The sequence below is a fragment of the Gymnoscopelus microlampas genome, assembly GCF_963454915.1.
Source record: "Gymnoscopelus microlampas genome assembly, chromosome: 18".
NCBI lineage: Eukaryota > Metazoa > Chordata > Actinopteri > Myctophiformes > Myctophidae > Gymnoscopelus > Gymnoscopelus microlampas.
The window spans coordinates 6,998,009-7,015,012 of record NC_139955.1 but is presented as its reverse complement, the minus strand read 5'-3'; the positions used below and the strand labels follow the sequence as shown (position 1 = coordinate 7,015,012).

The 17,004-nt window shown below is 44.1% G+C and overlaps 1 protein-coding gene across 6 annotated transcripts in view; it reads left to right on the top strand.

The window, feature by feature from the left end:
- Positions 1-9,528: 9,528 nt before the first annotated feature.
- The window catches only part of gria3b (glutamate receptor, ionotropic, AMPA 3b), a 183,467-nt gene continuing 175,991 nt past the window's right edge, over positions 9,529-17,004 (top strand). For all 6 annotated transcript variants that reach the window (XR_014602847.1, XM_084085967.1, XM_084085965.1 and 3 more), the window contains exons 1-2: positions 9,529-9,645; positions 10,866-11,024. Coding sequence is in view for 5 of the 6 variants with exons in the window: in XM_084085967.1 (XP_083942093.1) it covers positions 9,558-9,645; positions 10,866-11,024 (247 nt within the window). In the remaining variant the exon portion in view is untranslated. The remainder of the gene's footprint in view (positions 9,646-10,865; positions 11,025-17,004) is intronic.

Sequence of the window (17,004 nt, the reverse complement as noted above, 5' to 3'; positions counted from 1 at the left end):
ATTCCTCCCCTGTCCAATGAGACTGTAAGAGCGAGCACAATGAGGAGAGCAGAGGAGGTCTGCTTGATGCTCCTAATGAGCTGAGCAGAACCAAAAGCCAATTACGGACCTGTGGAGACATATAGGAGCTTCCAGCGGCGTCTCAAAGCTACCATATGTAGTTGTTAACTCTAATAGGGCACCTCCAAAAGTGCTAAGATATTTACAGTAATAAGGCCCATAGTCGCGACTCAGAAACAGTTGTCAACAACACTGAGTTCCAGCGGGTTTCCGCGGGTCACAATTTGTCCCCTGGTAGATGGCAGATTCTTTACTAATAGCTTAAAGCTCAGGCATGGCGGTGAATAGATTGATATTACCCCCGTCTGCCTACAAGCGTGCTCTGATAGATCTAGAGATGTTACATTGTCTGTGTGTGTTTGTGCGGTACGGTATGTCTGTGTGTGTGTGTCTGTGGAAGATATGTTTTCATGTATTGTCACCGTTGTAGTAAATGACGATCCGCCGCGAGTTCCCGAGGCTTAATCAGAGGTCTGATTGAGTATATGGACAAATATGGACATGCGTTTAATAATACGTGTGTGTACGTTCGTACACAGTTTATATTTGTCTGTCTCTCTGTCCACAGTAACCGTCTAATTTATAATTGCATATTTACATTCATCCATGTGTAGTTTATGCACACATTCCCTGCATATGAACTGGCCGCCCCCCCCTTTGAGCGCGGACGGCCTATATTCCGTGTATATCAGGGGTGTCCCGCGTGGTGAAGATGTCTTCCTTCTACGCTGGCTGATGGCTGGCTGGCTGCCTGCAGGTCACATGACGTGCCGCTGTGCGAAGCCCCCGGGGGAGCGGAGTGAAGTATGTCAGGCTGTGCAGCTGATAACACTGACTCTGTCACACTCAGGCCAAAGAGGGTTTGCTTGAGAGCCAAAGCGCATGATGGGATTGCGATGCCACACACACGGCCATATTCACATGGTGAGACCGGGGGGGGGGGGCAGCTGGGGGGGGGGGGGGGGGGGTATCGTGGCGCATCGTCTTTCCCACGACACACCATGGGTGTTTTCATTAGAGCCAGGCCCATAGAGTACAGAAGTCCTGACGTCACTCGTTCATCCCCAGGTTCGTAAAGTAATTTCGCTATGGAGAATAACATTGGGTCATCATAGAATCGTCCCATATAAGAATTGTGGTCCAAAAATAAACAAACTGTCTCCGCGATATTGTCAGGGAGGAGGTTCTGTATCGTTTATGATAGTCAGTCACTTATATTTGATACAGTCTGTTTCTGGCGAAAATGTAACTCATTCGGCGGAAGTAACATTAGCGTTTTCTCACCGCCAGTTGATGCTTCATATCCATAAGAGTCAAACCGCCGGGGTCATTTGTTTATTTTTGGAACACAGTTCTTATTTGACGCGATATTAAATATGTCTATGGGGATTCAGAATGCGGGTGGAAAACCGCGAACCAGGAAGACAAACCTAGAATGTGTAAATTACGTCAGACTTCGGTGCTCCATATGTTTCCATATATATTATTTGACTTTTTTTTATGACGTCGGTATTGGAATTATGCGGCCGATGTTTCCCGATTTGTAACCGCTTTCTGGTGTCCCTACTTTAGCAATGTCATTATAGGACACTTTTTTTTTTAAATTAAAAATGACCCAATCTACAAACTGGTAGATTGGCTATGGTTTTACATGCAATGCATGGGAACCATGTTTTCTTTTACCAGATTGCAGGGCTGCAACTATCGAGAGGGAGTATTAATCGGACAATCGAGAAGCATGTTTTTGGGAGAATTATTTTCGAATCGACACAAATTCTGACTAAATTCAATTAGTCTGATTAATAACCACTTAAGCTCTATTTTGTACTGTACATTGTTGTATTTTTTGCTACATTATTGATTCTTTTGTATTATAATTAGTTTGATTAACTGTTGCACCCCCATGACCACATTCACTTCTTCGATACTTGCCATGACACTCTGCCACAGTGGCTCTTCAAGTGCCACTCTCTCCTTAGTGCCAGGGCCTTCCCGCACGCACTTCCATAGGCTGAGAGATAGAATAAAGAGTGCCGTGGGAGCCGAAGCTCTTATCTGCCTCTAACATCTGGCCAACACTGACGGCCTCTTAGAAGAGCTCTCCAAATATCACTGACTCGAGAAGGCTTGTTTAAGCGTATCCTCCCAGCAACACTAATTCAGCCCCCTATCATTATATGTCTTTCACCATAGGGGCCATTTCTATGATTGCAGGGTACAGCAGGAACACGGTTGAATTGTGGCCGTGTGATACAGTTCACTGCCTGCTAAGAAAAGAAAAGATTGAGGTACGAGACATGTTATGTGTGAGACGGGAACAATCTTAATCATCCCTTAATCATTCGTCGTATAGGGCTAATAGCTATTTTCGTTTTTCTTTGGCCCTGTTCAGACTGGCAGCCCAAATCCAGGCGATTTGTGGCCTCTCCATATAGGAGTCGCATTTTTTTTGTGAAGTCTGAACAGCAAAAAAACACATGGAAACAGATTTTTGCTGACTATTTTTCTTTCCCTATTCACACGTTGTAAGGGCGTGATATCGCTTATAAAATAAATTGAGAATTCCTGTGCATTTTTGACAATTCTCGCCCAAAATAGGGACACCAGGTCCAAATTAGTAAATCATTCTTTCTTTAGTACAAGGCAAGGGGAGAGTACAAAGATCTCTGACATGACAAAGCAATTAGTGCTCAAATGGACCCCTTTCACAGCAGGCATTTTGATGGGTAAATGCAGCTGAAGGTAATAACGTTGATTGTTATACAGTATGTTTCATTAAGGTGTTTCTGTGGGCCTGCATGAAGTTAAATGAGCTATCCGTGCTGCCGCGCAATAACAATTAATGTTATCGCATTCAGCTGTGTTTACCCATCAAAATGGCTGCTATGAAATGGGTCTGTTTGCAGACCCTGCAGAATGTACAGTACCCCTCATACCAGCAGTTATTTTCTAAATTGAAGTCATTATTGTTGGATTAACGCTCACAGCTTGGATGTATACAGATTAAATCTCGGTCTTAATCTGTGCCAGATTTAAGAATTCAAGCACTTGATCAAACACCTGGTTCTGTGTCAGCAAACCCAGGGGTTGGCTATACAAAGTGTCAGTGAGTAATGTGCTTTTCTTAGAACAGTTTCTCCTCCAAAATCACAATGAAACTAGACCACACCACACCAGCGACCCTGGATCCAGTCCTCTTAATATGCAGTTTGAACACAGGTCGTACACTGTTTGAAATACAAATGCGGCTCCAACTGCTTCCCTCACAAAAAGCTAAGATTAAGCTCTCATCTTGTTGTGATTGAAAGAGAGTGCAGAGGAGTGAATTTATTAATTCTCGCTGCTGTGTGGCTCTAACAGCTCAGAGCCAAGCCCTCAGTTTTAATCATCTCCGTGTGAGTTACAGATAAAAGGCATCGTCTTTTCATCTATTTTACAATCTTTTCATTTAGAATGCTACCGCCAACCAGCATACTGTATCGTATAATTATCTGTGTTTTCTTATAGATTGTATCCATGCGCCTTATACCCAAGACAAAATTGAATTCCTGCAGAGGTTGACTTTATAAGATAGCACAGCACGGATGGAAGCTCCTAATTGCAAATAATGCAGCAAGTTCATCACATTTAGTATCTATGATAACAAGGCCTTATCTCGAGTACTTGGGCTCCCCTTGTAGCTGATAATGATTTTCTTTATGGGTTCAGTTTGAAATGCTGGATGATTAGCTCATACTGCGAAACAGCATGCACTGTAAATTACTAATTAAATCAGACTTCTCATACATAGTTCAGAGGATCCAGGCAATGACAAATAATACATTGTTTGATACAGCAATTTAGCAAGCCCGCTTTAACAGTCTAGGTGCCGGCACCCCTATTCTCTTATCTTCTAGAATGTGCACATCTCACGGTTTGACGTTGGCCTCGTTTAAAAAAAAGGAATGGCTCACTTTTGAACAACGGCGGAAACGACTGCCGTTCACAATAAGGTTTGGCGCATTCAAAAGGGAGATCCTTCTCCTTTTTCAAAACGATTTCACTGCTCTCGCAGTTTGGCTCGGCACCAACATGGGAGGATGAGCATTAAATTATTCGTTCGGTTGATGTTGGCTTCAGTCATTAAAGATCACCCACCCCTCATACGGGCTGAGGCCTGTGATTCCCCACACTGGACAATCGATGTGGTGTCATCACAGATGCGTCCCCCGAGGCCTGGTGAATTGTGGGTATTGGCACCAGCTTTGATCCCTCTTGAAAAGGAAATCCCCCTCTCCTGATGACTGGCTCATATCACATCATGACGTGATTGACACCATTGATTTCAGTGGCTCGACGCCGGCGGTTCTCACAGACGTTTTCATTTCAAGGGGACCGCCCGATTGATATTACGTTTGGCCGCAGAGACCCCCCCCCCCTATCTGAAAACATTTTGTGCCTTTTAACCCATTAAGACCCGAGGCGAGTCTTAAAATTGTTTTCTAAATCCTAACAGTTTTTTTTTGAAAAAAGTCAACAACAAAAAAAGTCAAGATTTTTCAAAAATAGCAGATCTACAAGATCATACTTGTAGATCTGCTATTTTTGAATATCCAAAGAAATCCAAAGTGACACAGATGCGTTCCAGGTCTTAATTTAATGGGTTAAGACAACATTTTGTGTCGTTTCAAACTTTCAAAACGTATTCCAAATGTTTTAAAATTTCTCAAAAATCGTTCGAAATTAAATAGCTGATCTACAAGCTCACGCGTCGTGAGCTTGTACATAGTCAAATATAGCCAAAGTAGTAAAATGGGATTCTAGTTGGTTATGCTGCTAGTCATTTTGTGCTGGACCCCCCCCCCTCCCCCCCCCCTCAAGGACCCCTGGGGGGCCACTTTGGGAAGCACTGCTCTACCCCCGCCAAATCTGTCGCGTCAATCACACACACACATGCCCGGTGAGGCGGACAAGGCCCACCACATCCATTGTTACTGATTTAAGATCCGTTTTCAAAGAGCATCTGGCACATTCTGGACCCCACACTGAGCTATACCTGGTATGAGAACAGGTCAGAGCTCATCTCTACTTTCTTATCACCCCCGAGGCCTTTCTCTCTCTCTCTCTCTCTCTCACACACACACACACACACACACACACACACACACACACACACACACACACACACACACACACACACACACACACACACACATCTACCACATAAACCAATCCCTAATGCCAGGGGTCGTCTACGTTTTCAGGCCAAGGACCCCCTAGCTGAGAGAGAGATGAAGCAGGGACCCCCTCTATATTGTATACAATTGTGTTTCAGATAGACGTTTTTTTTTACTTAGTCTGTTCTTTTTTCCCCTCTACACCTATACCTCTTAGCCAAAAATAGCCGATCTGCTATTTTTGGCTAATGTTCCCCTCAGAAAAGGAATTCTATGGTTCAAGTGGTTAATGTAAAAAACTAAATACTATCACACAAAGATTTGGCGGACCCCCTACAGTAGGCCTGAGGACCCCCTAGGGGTCCCGGACCCCCTGTTGAAGACCCCTGCCCTAATGAATCACTGGTGTCAGTAAATGAAATCTGACATTAGGATAACATCAGGATGTGTCAGATTGTTTTTTTTGCTAATAAACAGAGCTAGGCATGATAAATAACTGCAAACCAGAGAGTGTGACTGCTAATCCATAGAGGATTCGTTCTCATACTTTTGCCAAGAAGGAAGAGCTTCAATCTTCAGTACTCTGCAGTCCCTGCTGTGATGCTCTCTGACTAAAATCATCTGGATCCAAAACCAAATACACAACTAGGCTACCAATAAACATTTCACCACAAAAAAATACTTTATTTTCTATATATCATATTTAGAAAAAAATATATATTTTTTAGTTTTTGTCGCATTCCTAAGCCAATGACCAGCGGACCGGTAGGAGACACAAAGGAGACTCTTTGCGTCTCCTGCCGGAACCATTGCCGGTCATCAAATTATTGCCTTAGGAATGCGACAAAAACAAAAGAATATCCATGAATTCAAGTCTCTGTGGGGTGAACAAAAGTCATTTTGGGGGTGAACTATCCCTGTAATATCTATTCGAGCTCGGCTCTAGGCTCTCCCTAGGCTGGCAGAGGGAGTGTAGCGCCCATGATTACTTAGACAAATAAAATTAAAAAAAAAAGATCTATTTCACAATCTCACAACATGTGTGATCTATTTTCACTGATTTGGAATTTCTTTGAAAACAATAAAAAAAAATCCCGAACAGTTAGGACAAAAATATCATATAATAGCCTAACATGCCCAAAATAGGGACACCAGGTTCAAAGTGGAATTACAATGAATACAGAGATGAAAAAAAAAATAATTAAAAAATACATTTAAGCTATTAATCTTGATTATTAATATCATGGCCGTTTCCAATTATTTGCACTGGTGTCTTTTCAAACTAAAGGGTTTTTTAACAGGCCAAACCGTCAACCCCAAGTCATACAGTAGGGAACCCAGTCTATCATGGTATCAATAGCTCAAGCTTTGCCCATTTGCAATGCAATTAAAAACTCAATTTTCGAAGAGCTTTGCAGAGGGCGATAAATGAGCCAGTAATCCCTTAATTGTTCTCTGTTAGGCAGAATAACAGGGATGATAGATGTTGCATTAGTGACAGAGCATAAACTTACTGGAACTTTAAATAATTCCAGACAGGGGGCAGATGTCATATTTGCTGTGCTATATAGTTTAAAAAGTAGGTATAAGTGTGTCATGTTTGCGATCACAAATCCTCAAAAGACTGGCAAAACTGCGTCGTAAAAATGCTTTATTGTTTTTAGATTTTCAGGGGAACCGTATGAAACAACTCAGTTTTTCCCCTCAGTATTTGCTATCCATTTCAGAACCATGGATAGCTCTACCCTACTCTCTCTCTCTCTCTCTCTCTCTCTCTCTCTCTCTCTCTCTCTCTCTCTCTCTCTCTCTCTCTCTCTCTCTCTCTCTCTCTCTCTCTCTCTCTCTCCATCCATATCTCTGTCTAGTAGTTTGTGTAAGGCTTGCCAATAGGCTCTATGCACAGCAGCCATATTGGAAAGAAATTGGGCCTCTTCTTACTTCCTTCACAGGTGTTACCAATGATACTAATGAAGGCTCTGTTCCATTCTGGTCAGGGTGCTGATATCGTGCATGTTGCCTCACTAGAAACACTCCATTTTGGTTCCCAAATGGCCCCTCATGGTGGGTGTGTAACTCTGAGAGTGTACAAATGCAACCAAATGGACCCGTAAGGGTCCATTTGGTTGCATTTGTACACTCAGAGTTATGGGGGTCCTTGAAAATATGACAACCACTATGCCACACTAAATGGAACAGAGCCTTAATTAGTATCATTGGTAACACCTGTGAAGGAAGTAAGGAAGGGGCCCAATTCATTCCCAATATGGCTGCTGCAGCAGCCATATTATCACTTCCTTCACAGGTGTTACCAGTGATACTAATGAAGGCTCTGTTCCATTTAGTGTAGCACAGTGGTTTCCACGACCCCCACAACTCTGAGAGTGTACAAATGGAACCATGTACACTCTCAGAGTTACACACCTGTAAGGGGCCATTTGGGAGGGTCCATGGACCCCAACTGTAGACCCACTGGTGTAGCAGAGTGTTTCCAGTGAGCCAACATGCACAATATCAGCACCCTGACTCTGTTTGACCAGAATGGAACAGAGTCTTGATTAGCATCATTGGTAACACCTGTGAATGTCTTCACAATATGGCTGCTGTGAATAGAGCCTATTCCAGACTGACATTGCTCACTCATCCTGACCTTAAAAAAAAAAGTTTCAGATTTTGTCTGCATGTGAACACATTGTGTTGTAGGAAAAAAAAAGGTTCCCCAAGAGAGGCATATTATTCCAGCACTGAATATACTCTGTGATATGGCTTTTGTGTCGCCCTGGTGTCCGTGGAAACTCGACAAGCCAGTTGTATGAAATGGCATGCACATATGTAGCAGCTGGAAGTGCTATAGAGAGCCTATTCAGAATCATTGGTGCGCCTTGAGATTGCAGTGTTTGCATTGATCCTTTCCACAGTAGGCTAATGTCAGTGTAAAGTACCTAAGTACATTTACTCAAGTACTGTACTTAAGTACAATTTTGAGGTACTTTTACTTTACTGGAGTATTTCCAATTTTCTTTCCTTTCACTGCTACTCGACTACATCTCAGAGGCAATATTGTACTTTTACTCCACTACAATTATTTGAACACTTTAGTTACTAGTTACTTTGTAGATTTTGATCATTATTACAAAACATACATTAATCACTTCAGGCCTATACATTTCAACCATTTGAAAATACCCGATCTACAGGCATTGTGAGCTTGTAGATCTGCTATTTTCAAAAGATCTTTAGACATTTTAGACATTTGAAAACTTGTGAAATGGGACATTCTGCATAAGGAGTACTTTTACTCAGTACATTTTAAATTCCGGACTATTACTTGCAAGTTGCAACGGCCGGAGTACTTATTGCAGTATTGATACTTTTACTTAAGTAAAAAATGTGAGTACTTTTTCCCCACCACTGGCTAATATTGACAAGTGCAGCGCGTGATTCCTCGGCGTTGTAACCCAGCAGCCAGGCTACTCTAGGCTTTTTAATTTAATGTCAGATCAAGTTTGATCAACATTGGCCCGCTGCCCACTGCTCCAATCTGAGTTCAGATCAGTTCCCTTCCCCACCACCACCACCATCTTTGGGATAAGAGACTCTCTCTCTCTCCTCTCTCTCTCCTCTCCCCTTGCCCCCCCCCTCTCTCTCTCATTGCCCCCCCTCTCTCTCTCTCATTGCCCCTCGCTTTCTCTCTCCTCTCCCCTTGCCCCCTCTCTTTCTCTCTCTCTCTCTCTCTCTCTCTCCTTCCCCTCTCTTCCCTTGCCTCTTGCTCCTCTCTCTCTCTCTCTCTCTCTCTCTCTCTCTCTCTCTCCCTTCCACACTCTGCCATTGCCTCTCTCTCTCTCTCTCTCTCTCTCTCTCCCTCTCTCTCCTTCCCCACTCTGCCATTGCCTCTCTCTCTCTCTCTCTCTCTCTCTCTCTCTCTCTCTCTCTCTCTCTCTCTCTCTCTCTCCTTCCTCACTCTTCCCTTGTCTCTCTCTCTCTCTCTCTCTCTCTCTCTCTCTCTCTCTCTCTCTCTCTCTCTCTCTCTCTCTCTCTTAGTCCTTCCCCACTCTGCCATTGCCTCTCTCTCTCTCTCTCTCTCTCTCTCTCTCTCTCTCTCTCTCTCTCTCTCTGTGCTTTGCTCTCAGTTGGTAAAAACAGAAAGCTGCAGCCTGACTCGGGGGCTGCACCTCCACGAAGCTAATTGGCGCACTGTGAGCGACCACCATCCATCCAGCGGATTTTCCATCGTCCGTCCGTCCAGTCCAGCCGGTCTGCATGCATGCGATCTGTCCTTAAGTAACGGTCCCTTTTGAGAGGAGTTTAATAACACAGGTTCTTCTGGAAGAGAGAGAGAATATCATGATGATGGCACAAAGCGTGGTCTGTCTGTTTCTGCTCTGGCTTTTTGGCAGATCGTTCGCGGGATTTCCCAATCAGATCAACATAGGTAAGCCGTTTTGCATTCTGTGCTTTTTAAACATGTTTAAAATGGCAACATTTCAACAACAAAAAAATCAAAAAGCATCGATCCCAGAGAGAGAGAGAGAGAGAGAGAGAGATTCAACGCTATCCGGAGCGCGGAGCTGATATCTGCCATACTGATAAAGAGACTTTCGATCGGGTCTATTGTCGCGAACAAAACGCACCGACTCCTCGAAACTATATTCATCCTAGACCAGGGGTCTTCAACAGGGGGTCCGGGACCCCTAGGGGGGCCTCAGAGCTACTATAGGGGGTCCGCCAAATCCTTGTGTGATATAGGATTTAGTTTCTTTACATTAACCACATGAACCCTACAATTCCTTTTCTGAGGGAAACATTAGCCGAAAAAAGCAGATCGGCTATTTTTGGAAAAGAGGCTATAGGTGTAGAGGGAAAAAAAAAAGACGTGTTCGATGTATCATTTTTAATGTCTTCTATGGAACAACTGCAGCGCGTCATCATAAGTGCATGTAGGACGCGATCATCATCAGTGGCTCCTCCACCAAGCTCTCCTCTCATCCTCAACAACACTTTAGCAGTTTTTACGCATTGGACTGTCTGTTTCTAAAACTGTAATCGAGGATCTCTGTGTATTGCCTTTTTTTTAATAAGCGATGCTCATCCTACAGTCGCCTAAATTAGGTCAGTGGTTCTCCAACTTTTTCATGCCATGGACCCCTAAATTGATGTGTATTTGGCCGCGGACCCCCATCTGAAGGCCCCCATACAAGATTTGTGGTGTTAGAAATATACATTTTTTTATGTTTTGGGGGAAAAAATAGCTGATATAGGGTCATGGGGGTCCCCGGACCCCACTTTGAGAACCCCTGCATTAGACCACAGACCGCCATAGCTCTGAGAGTGTACAAATGGAACCGGTCCATTTGGTTCCATTTGTACTCTCAGAGTTACAACCACACAAGGGGTTCCATTTGTGCACTCTCAGTTACAACCACACAAGGGGTCCATTTGGTTCCTAACTATCCATCATTTATCTGGGGACCCCCTGGAACCCCCTCCTCAAGGAGCTCCCACTTTGAGAAGCGCCGGCCTAGGGTTATACACCTTCTCACAAGTCGATTTAAGTGCTGGGGCTTTAAGTCCGTTCTTACACGCACAAAACCAAAACGGTAAATGAACGTGTGTGTGTTTGTGTTTGTTGTTGTTGTCGTCGCTGTCTTTCAGGGGGTCTCTTCATGCGTTCCACGGTGCAGGAGCACAGCGCTTTCAGGTTCGCCGTCCAGCTCTACAACACCAACCAGAACACCACGGAGAAGCCTTTCCACCTGACCTACAATGTTGACAACCTCGAGTCGTCCAACAGCTTCTCGGTCACCCATGCGTGTAAGTGCAGTTTCTATTTTAGTCCCATATTCCAGAAAGAGCTCCACATGTGCAGAGTGGGCTAGAATTATTCATGGCAAACTCGGCACACAAAAAAAAAAAAAAAAACCCTCACCAAAAGGGATCACGTAGCCCGGAGGGCTGATACGGCTAAATGAATAAAGCCCCCCCCCTGTCCAACTAGAATAGGGCCCTGCTTTCTTTTGTCCATTCCACTTCACCAAGTCCCCCAGTTGAAATCGTGACTGCTTCTAACATGTGCAAACACGTACTCTTCCAGTTGGCATGGTTTTCTTTTAGATTTTTCTTTTCAATCCTTGGCCTACTTGGCTCAATCCGCTCTTGTTTTGTTTATTCAGGCTGGGTGGTGGTAAATGCAAATATATACGACGAAGGTCCAATCGCGTTAGCCGTTGATCTTGCTGTGATAACTGTTTTTCCAAAGCAACATGGAGGCAGTGAGAGATGTCAGCGCCAGAGACGGAGAGTTTTGTGGCATAAAACGAGTTACCTTGGCAACGCGGCGAACGCACCGAATGCCATGACACAGTCTTTTTGAAAACGCTTGGCCCTTCGAAAAAAGAAAACATAACCAATTACACAAGCACTGTGTCAAGGACTCCGGTGTGGGAGGCTTTTCATGTTGCTGTGCTGCAGAACAACAGAGGGAGGCGAAGGCCCCGCATTGTACCAAAAAAAAACCTGCTGCTTTTCTTTATCTTTTACACTACTTTGATCACGTGAAAAATCCATTGCTCACGCTTTTGCCTTAAATCACCATAACCGATTAATATGCTGTCTGCCTCTCACCACCAGTAGCACTTGGGACTTTCCATGCCCCCGTGTGTGTGCGTGCGCGTGTGTGTGTGCATGTGTGTTTCCTATTGGACTGGTTACCATTCATCCCAGCATGCAGTACCAGTGTCCCACAGAGTTGGCGTTTGATCTGTGGTGAATGCAGCGAATGACCTCCTTTTTTTTTATAGCCTTACTCATTTGCTCGGGATCAGCACAAACACAATGGACAAAAAAAAAAAAAAAAAGGGAGCTAAGGAAAGGCGGGCCGAGGACGATACCGTGCTGTGATGTCACGAGAGGCGACAAGCCCCAGATTGGCCGGTGGCCCCGCTGGTTCGCCTAATTTTCGCAGATAGCAGACTTCCTGTCTGAGTGGATGTGACTCAGTTGGTGTGTGTCTGTCCCCCCCCCCCCCCCCCCCCCGCCGTGGCTTTGGCGGTTGGTCACAGCTGCCCCGGTGGTGCTCCGTGGTGCCACACATACAGAGAGAGAGAGAGAGCGTCTGATCCCCGGCGCTCCGTCCTCTGATTCCCCCCCCCCCCCCCCTCGTGCGCTGCACACAGCATCTCCCCCCCTGGTCTGCAGAGTCAGCTCATTAGCACCCAGCCCTCATAGCACCTCACTGTGCTGTCATTGGGTGGAAGGGGGAGGGAGGAAGGAGGAAAAAAAATCCATAGCTCCCCCCGACCAGCGGCAGCAAATGAGTTGCCGGCGCTCAGACCTGCAGAGGAGGTGGGCCTCGCCTGCCTGACCGACCGACCGACCGACCGACCGACCGACCGACAAGGCCGACCAGGGGGGGGGGGAGGAGACGAAGTAGTAGGGCCTTGTGATCGCACGCAGCAGGGCTGCTTATGCCCCCAAAACGCGGATGTCCGCGGGAAAACAATATGAGCAAATGAGTAAATAAATGATAGATAACGGCGGCGCAATTTCACGCGTGTTGAAGACGAAGGCGAGCGTAAGAGAAAAAGAGGCTAAGATATCAGAATCTAATTAAGTTCCATGGGCAGACGGGAGCTTTAGCAAATGGAAGGGAGGGGGGGAGGGGGGGGGTTCCTATGGGAGACCTGGCCCCGTTTCTGTCTTCTTCTTTTTTTTTGTGCTGCCGTTGTCTTAGCGTCTCCGTCAAGAACTGTCTCTGAACTGCCTTTTAAACATACAACGTTAGAAGGCGTGTGAGCCTTTTAATGATGCTGCTGACACACTTGTGAAAAAAATAATGTGACGTCGCTGCCTGGTTGAGTGGTGCGAAAAAAGTGTAAGCATGTTGTTAACCCATTCAATCCAGGGGACGCATCTGTGTCGTGTCATTTTAGATTTATTTGGGCTATTTTTGAAAAATCGTGAAAATGTGTGCAAATCTTTGAATATATATGTTTTTGAAGCAAAACATTTTTTTACTCAAATCTTTGCTTCTGGGGGATTCTACAAATGTCTCCTAAATCCTAACAGTTTTTTTTAAACACTTACTGTGTGTTGCTGCTATAATATCAGTGTTTCTCAAACTTTTTCATGTCAAGAAGCGCCAAAATTATGTTTTTAGCTGTGGACCCCCCCATCTCAAAATATTTTGTTCCAGGGACCCCCAGAGGCAAAGATTTGAGTAAAAAAAAATGCTTGCTTTAAAAAACATACTGTACACATTCAAAGATTTGCACACATTTTCAAGATTTTTCAAAAATAGCAAGATCGAGCTTGTAGATCTGCCATTTTTGAATAGCCCCAAAGAAATCTAAACGTGACGCAGATGCGTTCCCGGTCTTAATGGGTTAAATGCAGTATCATCACAGTGATCGGTGAGAGAACCTTTTCCTTTTGATGTTAATAATAATGTGTCGGTTTGCGACTCCGGTTGCAACGTTCAGAGCCCCCTCCCACCCTGTTTGCCCACTAACCTCATCATGGTCTAGTACAGCAGAAATGATGCGAGCTCCGCCTCGCTCTCCCGAATCTCTCGCAAGCCTTCTGAATTCTTCTCCTCTGTTTGTTCATTATTTTTCCATGCGAATGATTCTTTTTTCATTTGAAGAGCCCCCAGTTTGATATGCATTAGGGCCACAGACCCAGTGTTGCCAGATTCTGTGAGAGAAACAAGCAACCAGGTCTAGGAAAACCAGCCCAAAAGAAGCGGCTATGGGCCACACGAGCACTTTAACATATACATCAGCCATTTGAAAATAGCCGATCTACAAGCTCACAACGCGTCGCGATGCGACGCGTTGTGAGCTTGTAGATCAGCTATTTTCAAATAAAATCTTACGGGGGAATTATAATAAGCAGATCTGGCAACCCTGCACAGACCCCCATTTGATATGATTATATTTCATCTCTTCTGTCTCTTTTGTAAAATCCTCAGCGTTCATTTAACTCTGAGAGCGTACAAATGGAACCAAATGGACCCACGAGGGTGCGTTTGGTCCCGTTTGTGCACACTCGGAGTTGCAGGCCTATAACTCCTCAAGCTAGGGTCCCTGGGGGTGCCCAGGTTAGAGACCCCATGCCGAGAAACAGTGCTATGTCCAACTAAACTCCCTCTTCGTTTAGGCATTAGTAGCCACAGTGTTGATGTGCGGCGCATCGATTTGCCCACCGGTGGTGAACTCCTTGCTGAACATGAACCCATTCACACCTGAGGCCAGTTGTTTTTTAAATGTATACACATATATTTGCACACATTTTCAAGATTTAAAGAGGTGGTGCCGTGGTTTTGCACTTTTTCTGTTTTTCATGTGTCTATGAGGTTGATAGAACTTCATTAAGCCCCCTGGTGGTGTTCTTATGGTGTTTTATGTCTTCTCTGACTATTTTGAGTTTCTTCCTGGAGGCTGACACCTTGAGGGTCAAACGTGCCAATAGAGAAACAGCACTTCAGTAAAATTATACCCTGCCCCTTATTATTATCATAACACAACAGGTGTGGGCATGAGGAGGAGAAGGGACTAGGACAGGTGGGTGGTGCTAAGGTGGTGGAGGAGGTGCTAAGGTGAGAACCAGGTATACTTAATGAACTGGAGGCGTGTCCACATACAAACATAATTTTAACACTTTCTGTACACTTTTTAGGGGGGGGGGGGAATCACTGAAAATCACGGCACCCCGTTTAAAATAAATAAATAGCAGATCTACAAGCTCATAGCGCGGCACTCGGTGCCGTGCTATGAGCTTGTAGATCTGATATTTATATTTATATTTTGAGCTTGTATATCTGCTATACCCACAACCGTGGGTATAATGCAGCATTTAAATTAGAGTTCTGATTATTTCCTTCCAGATACCGATTCCAATACTTGAACTTGCGTGTTGGTGAATGCAGAATACCGATCAGATACCTGTGTTGGTTGTTGTTGCTGGTTTACAGCTGTGTACTGCTAAGTACATTTATTCAAGTACTGTATGCACTTAAGTAACGTTTTGAGGTATATTTACTTTACCGGAGTATTTACTTCTACTCCACTACACCTCAGAGGCAAATATTGTACTTTTACTCCACTACAACTATTTGAAAACTTTAGTTACTAGTTACTTTCTGGATTTAGATTATTATTACAGAACATGCATTACCCACTTCAGCCCTATATACTGTATATTTCGGCCATTTGAAAATAGCTGATCTACGAGCTCACAATGCGTGCGACGCATTGTGAGCTTGTAGATCTGCTATTTTCAAAATGCATTTACATTTTGAAAACATAAATGATTTCTGCATAATGAGTACCTTTGGTACTTCAGCTACATGTTGATTCCAATACTATTGCACTTTTACACAAGTCAATTTTTAATTCTGGACTTTTACTTGTCACAGAGTATTTCTACGTTGCAGTATTGATACTTTTACTCAAGTACAAAATGTGAGTACTTTTTCCACCACTGTATGGGGTGTGATATTATCGCTATCATTGATGTATGGCCTGGCTCAGGTTCAACGCTTTGTAAAACATGGACGAATACGTACAGTACAGAGAATGAGTGCCATTTTGACTTAACCCATTGATACCTGGAACGCATCTGTGTCACTTTAGATGTCTTTGGCTATTCAAAAATAGCAGATATACAAGCTCATAGCGCGGCACTGAGTGCCGCGCTATGAGCTTGTATATCTGCTATTTTTGAAAAATCGTGAAAAAATATTTTTTATACTTTTTTTCAAAAAACTGTTAGGATTTAGATTTTTTAAAAGAATTGCCTCAGGTCTTAAAGGGTTAACATTTTGCTCTGACTAACGCTACACTCTCTGCTAGCACTATACATGCCGTTGCCTGTGTAATGTAAATGAGCTAACATCAGCCGATACATTGGCCTTTTGTACCAACACATTTTCACAAAAGAAATCACAGGGCTGCAATGTGTGTCGAGTTGGACGTGGGCATACTGCACTGTGATCCTAGTTTACTGAGGCACTACACTCAGTGTTGCGTCGCTCATTGCACGCGGTACCACGGCGTACGGTTATTTCAGGAGCACGCGCACGCAGTGGTGTAAAAGTAACTAAGTACATTTACTCAAGTACTGTACTTAAGTCTATTTTTGAGGTATTTCTTACTTTACTGGAGTATTTCCAATTTTCGGTACTTTTACTTCTACGCCACTGCATCTCAGAGGAAAATATTGAACTTTTACTTTTCACTACAAATATATGACAGCTTTAGTTACTTTGGAGATTTTGATTGTTATTACAAAACACACATTATACAACAGGTAGTTCCGACCAAGCAATCTGATTGGTTGAAATAGCTTTCTAGCCGTGCTTCAAACCAGCATCATAGCACGGGCCTAATCACATTAATAAATCACTCCGCAGTGCAGTCCAGTCCGCACCTGATTAGACCATTATATGGCACAGCTGTGCTGTGAAGTCACTCTGTCCCACGGTAGGAAAACAAACAGACAGTAGCCTGACCCACCGCCGCCACCGGAGAACAAACAGCTATGCAAAATGGACTATGTTGTTAATTTGGTGGATTTACGGTTGATCAATGGTTAGAAGGTTATAAATATCCTCCTGTGTAAAGTAAAATGACTCCCATTTCGTTAACAGTCCAGTAGGCTATATGCTCCGTCGTACGACCGTGTCACGCGGCCAAAATAGCCGATCTACAAGTTCACAACGCGTCGCCATCGCGACGCGTTGTCAGCTTGTAGATCAGTTATTTTGGCCGCGTGACACGGTCGTACGACGGAG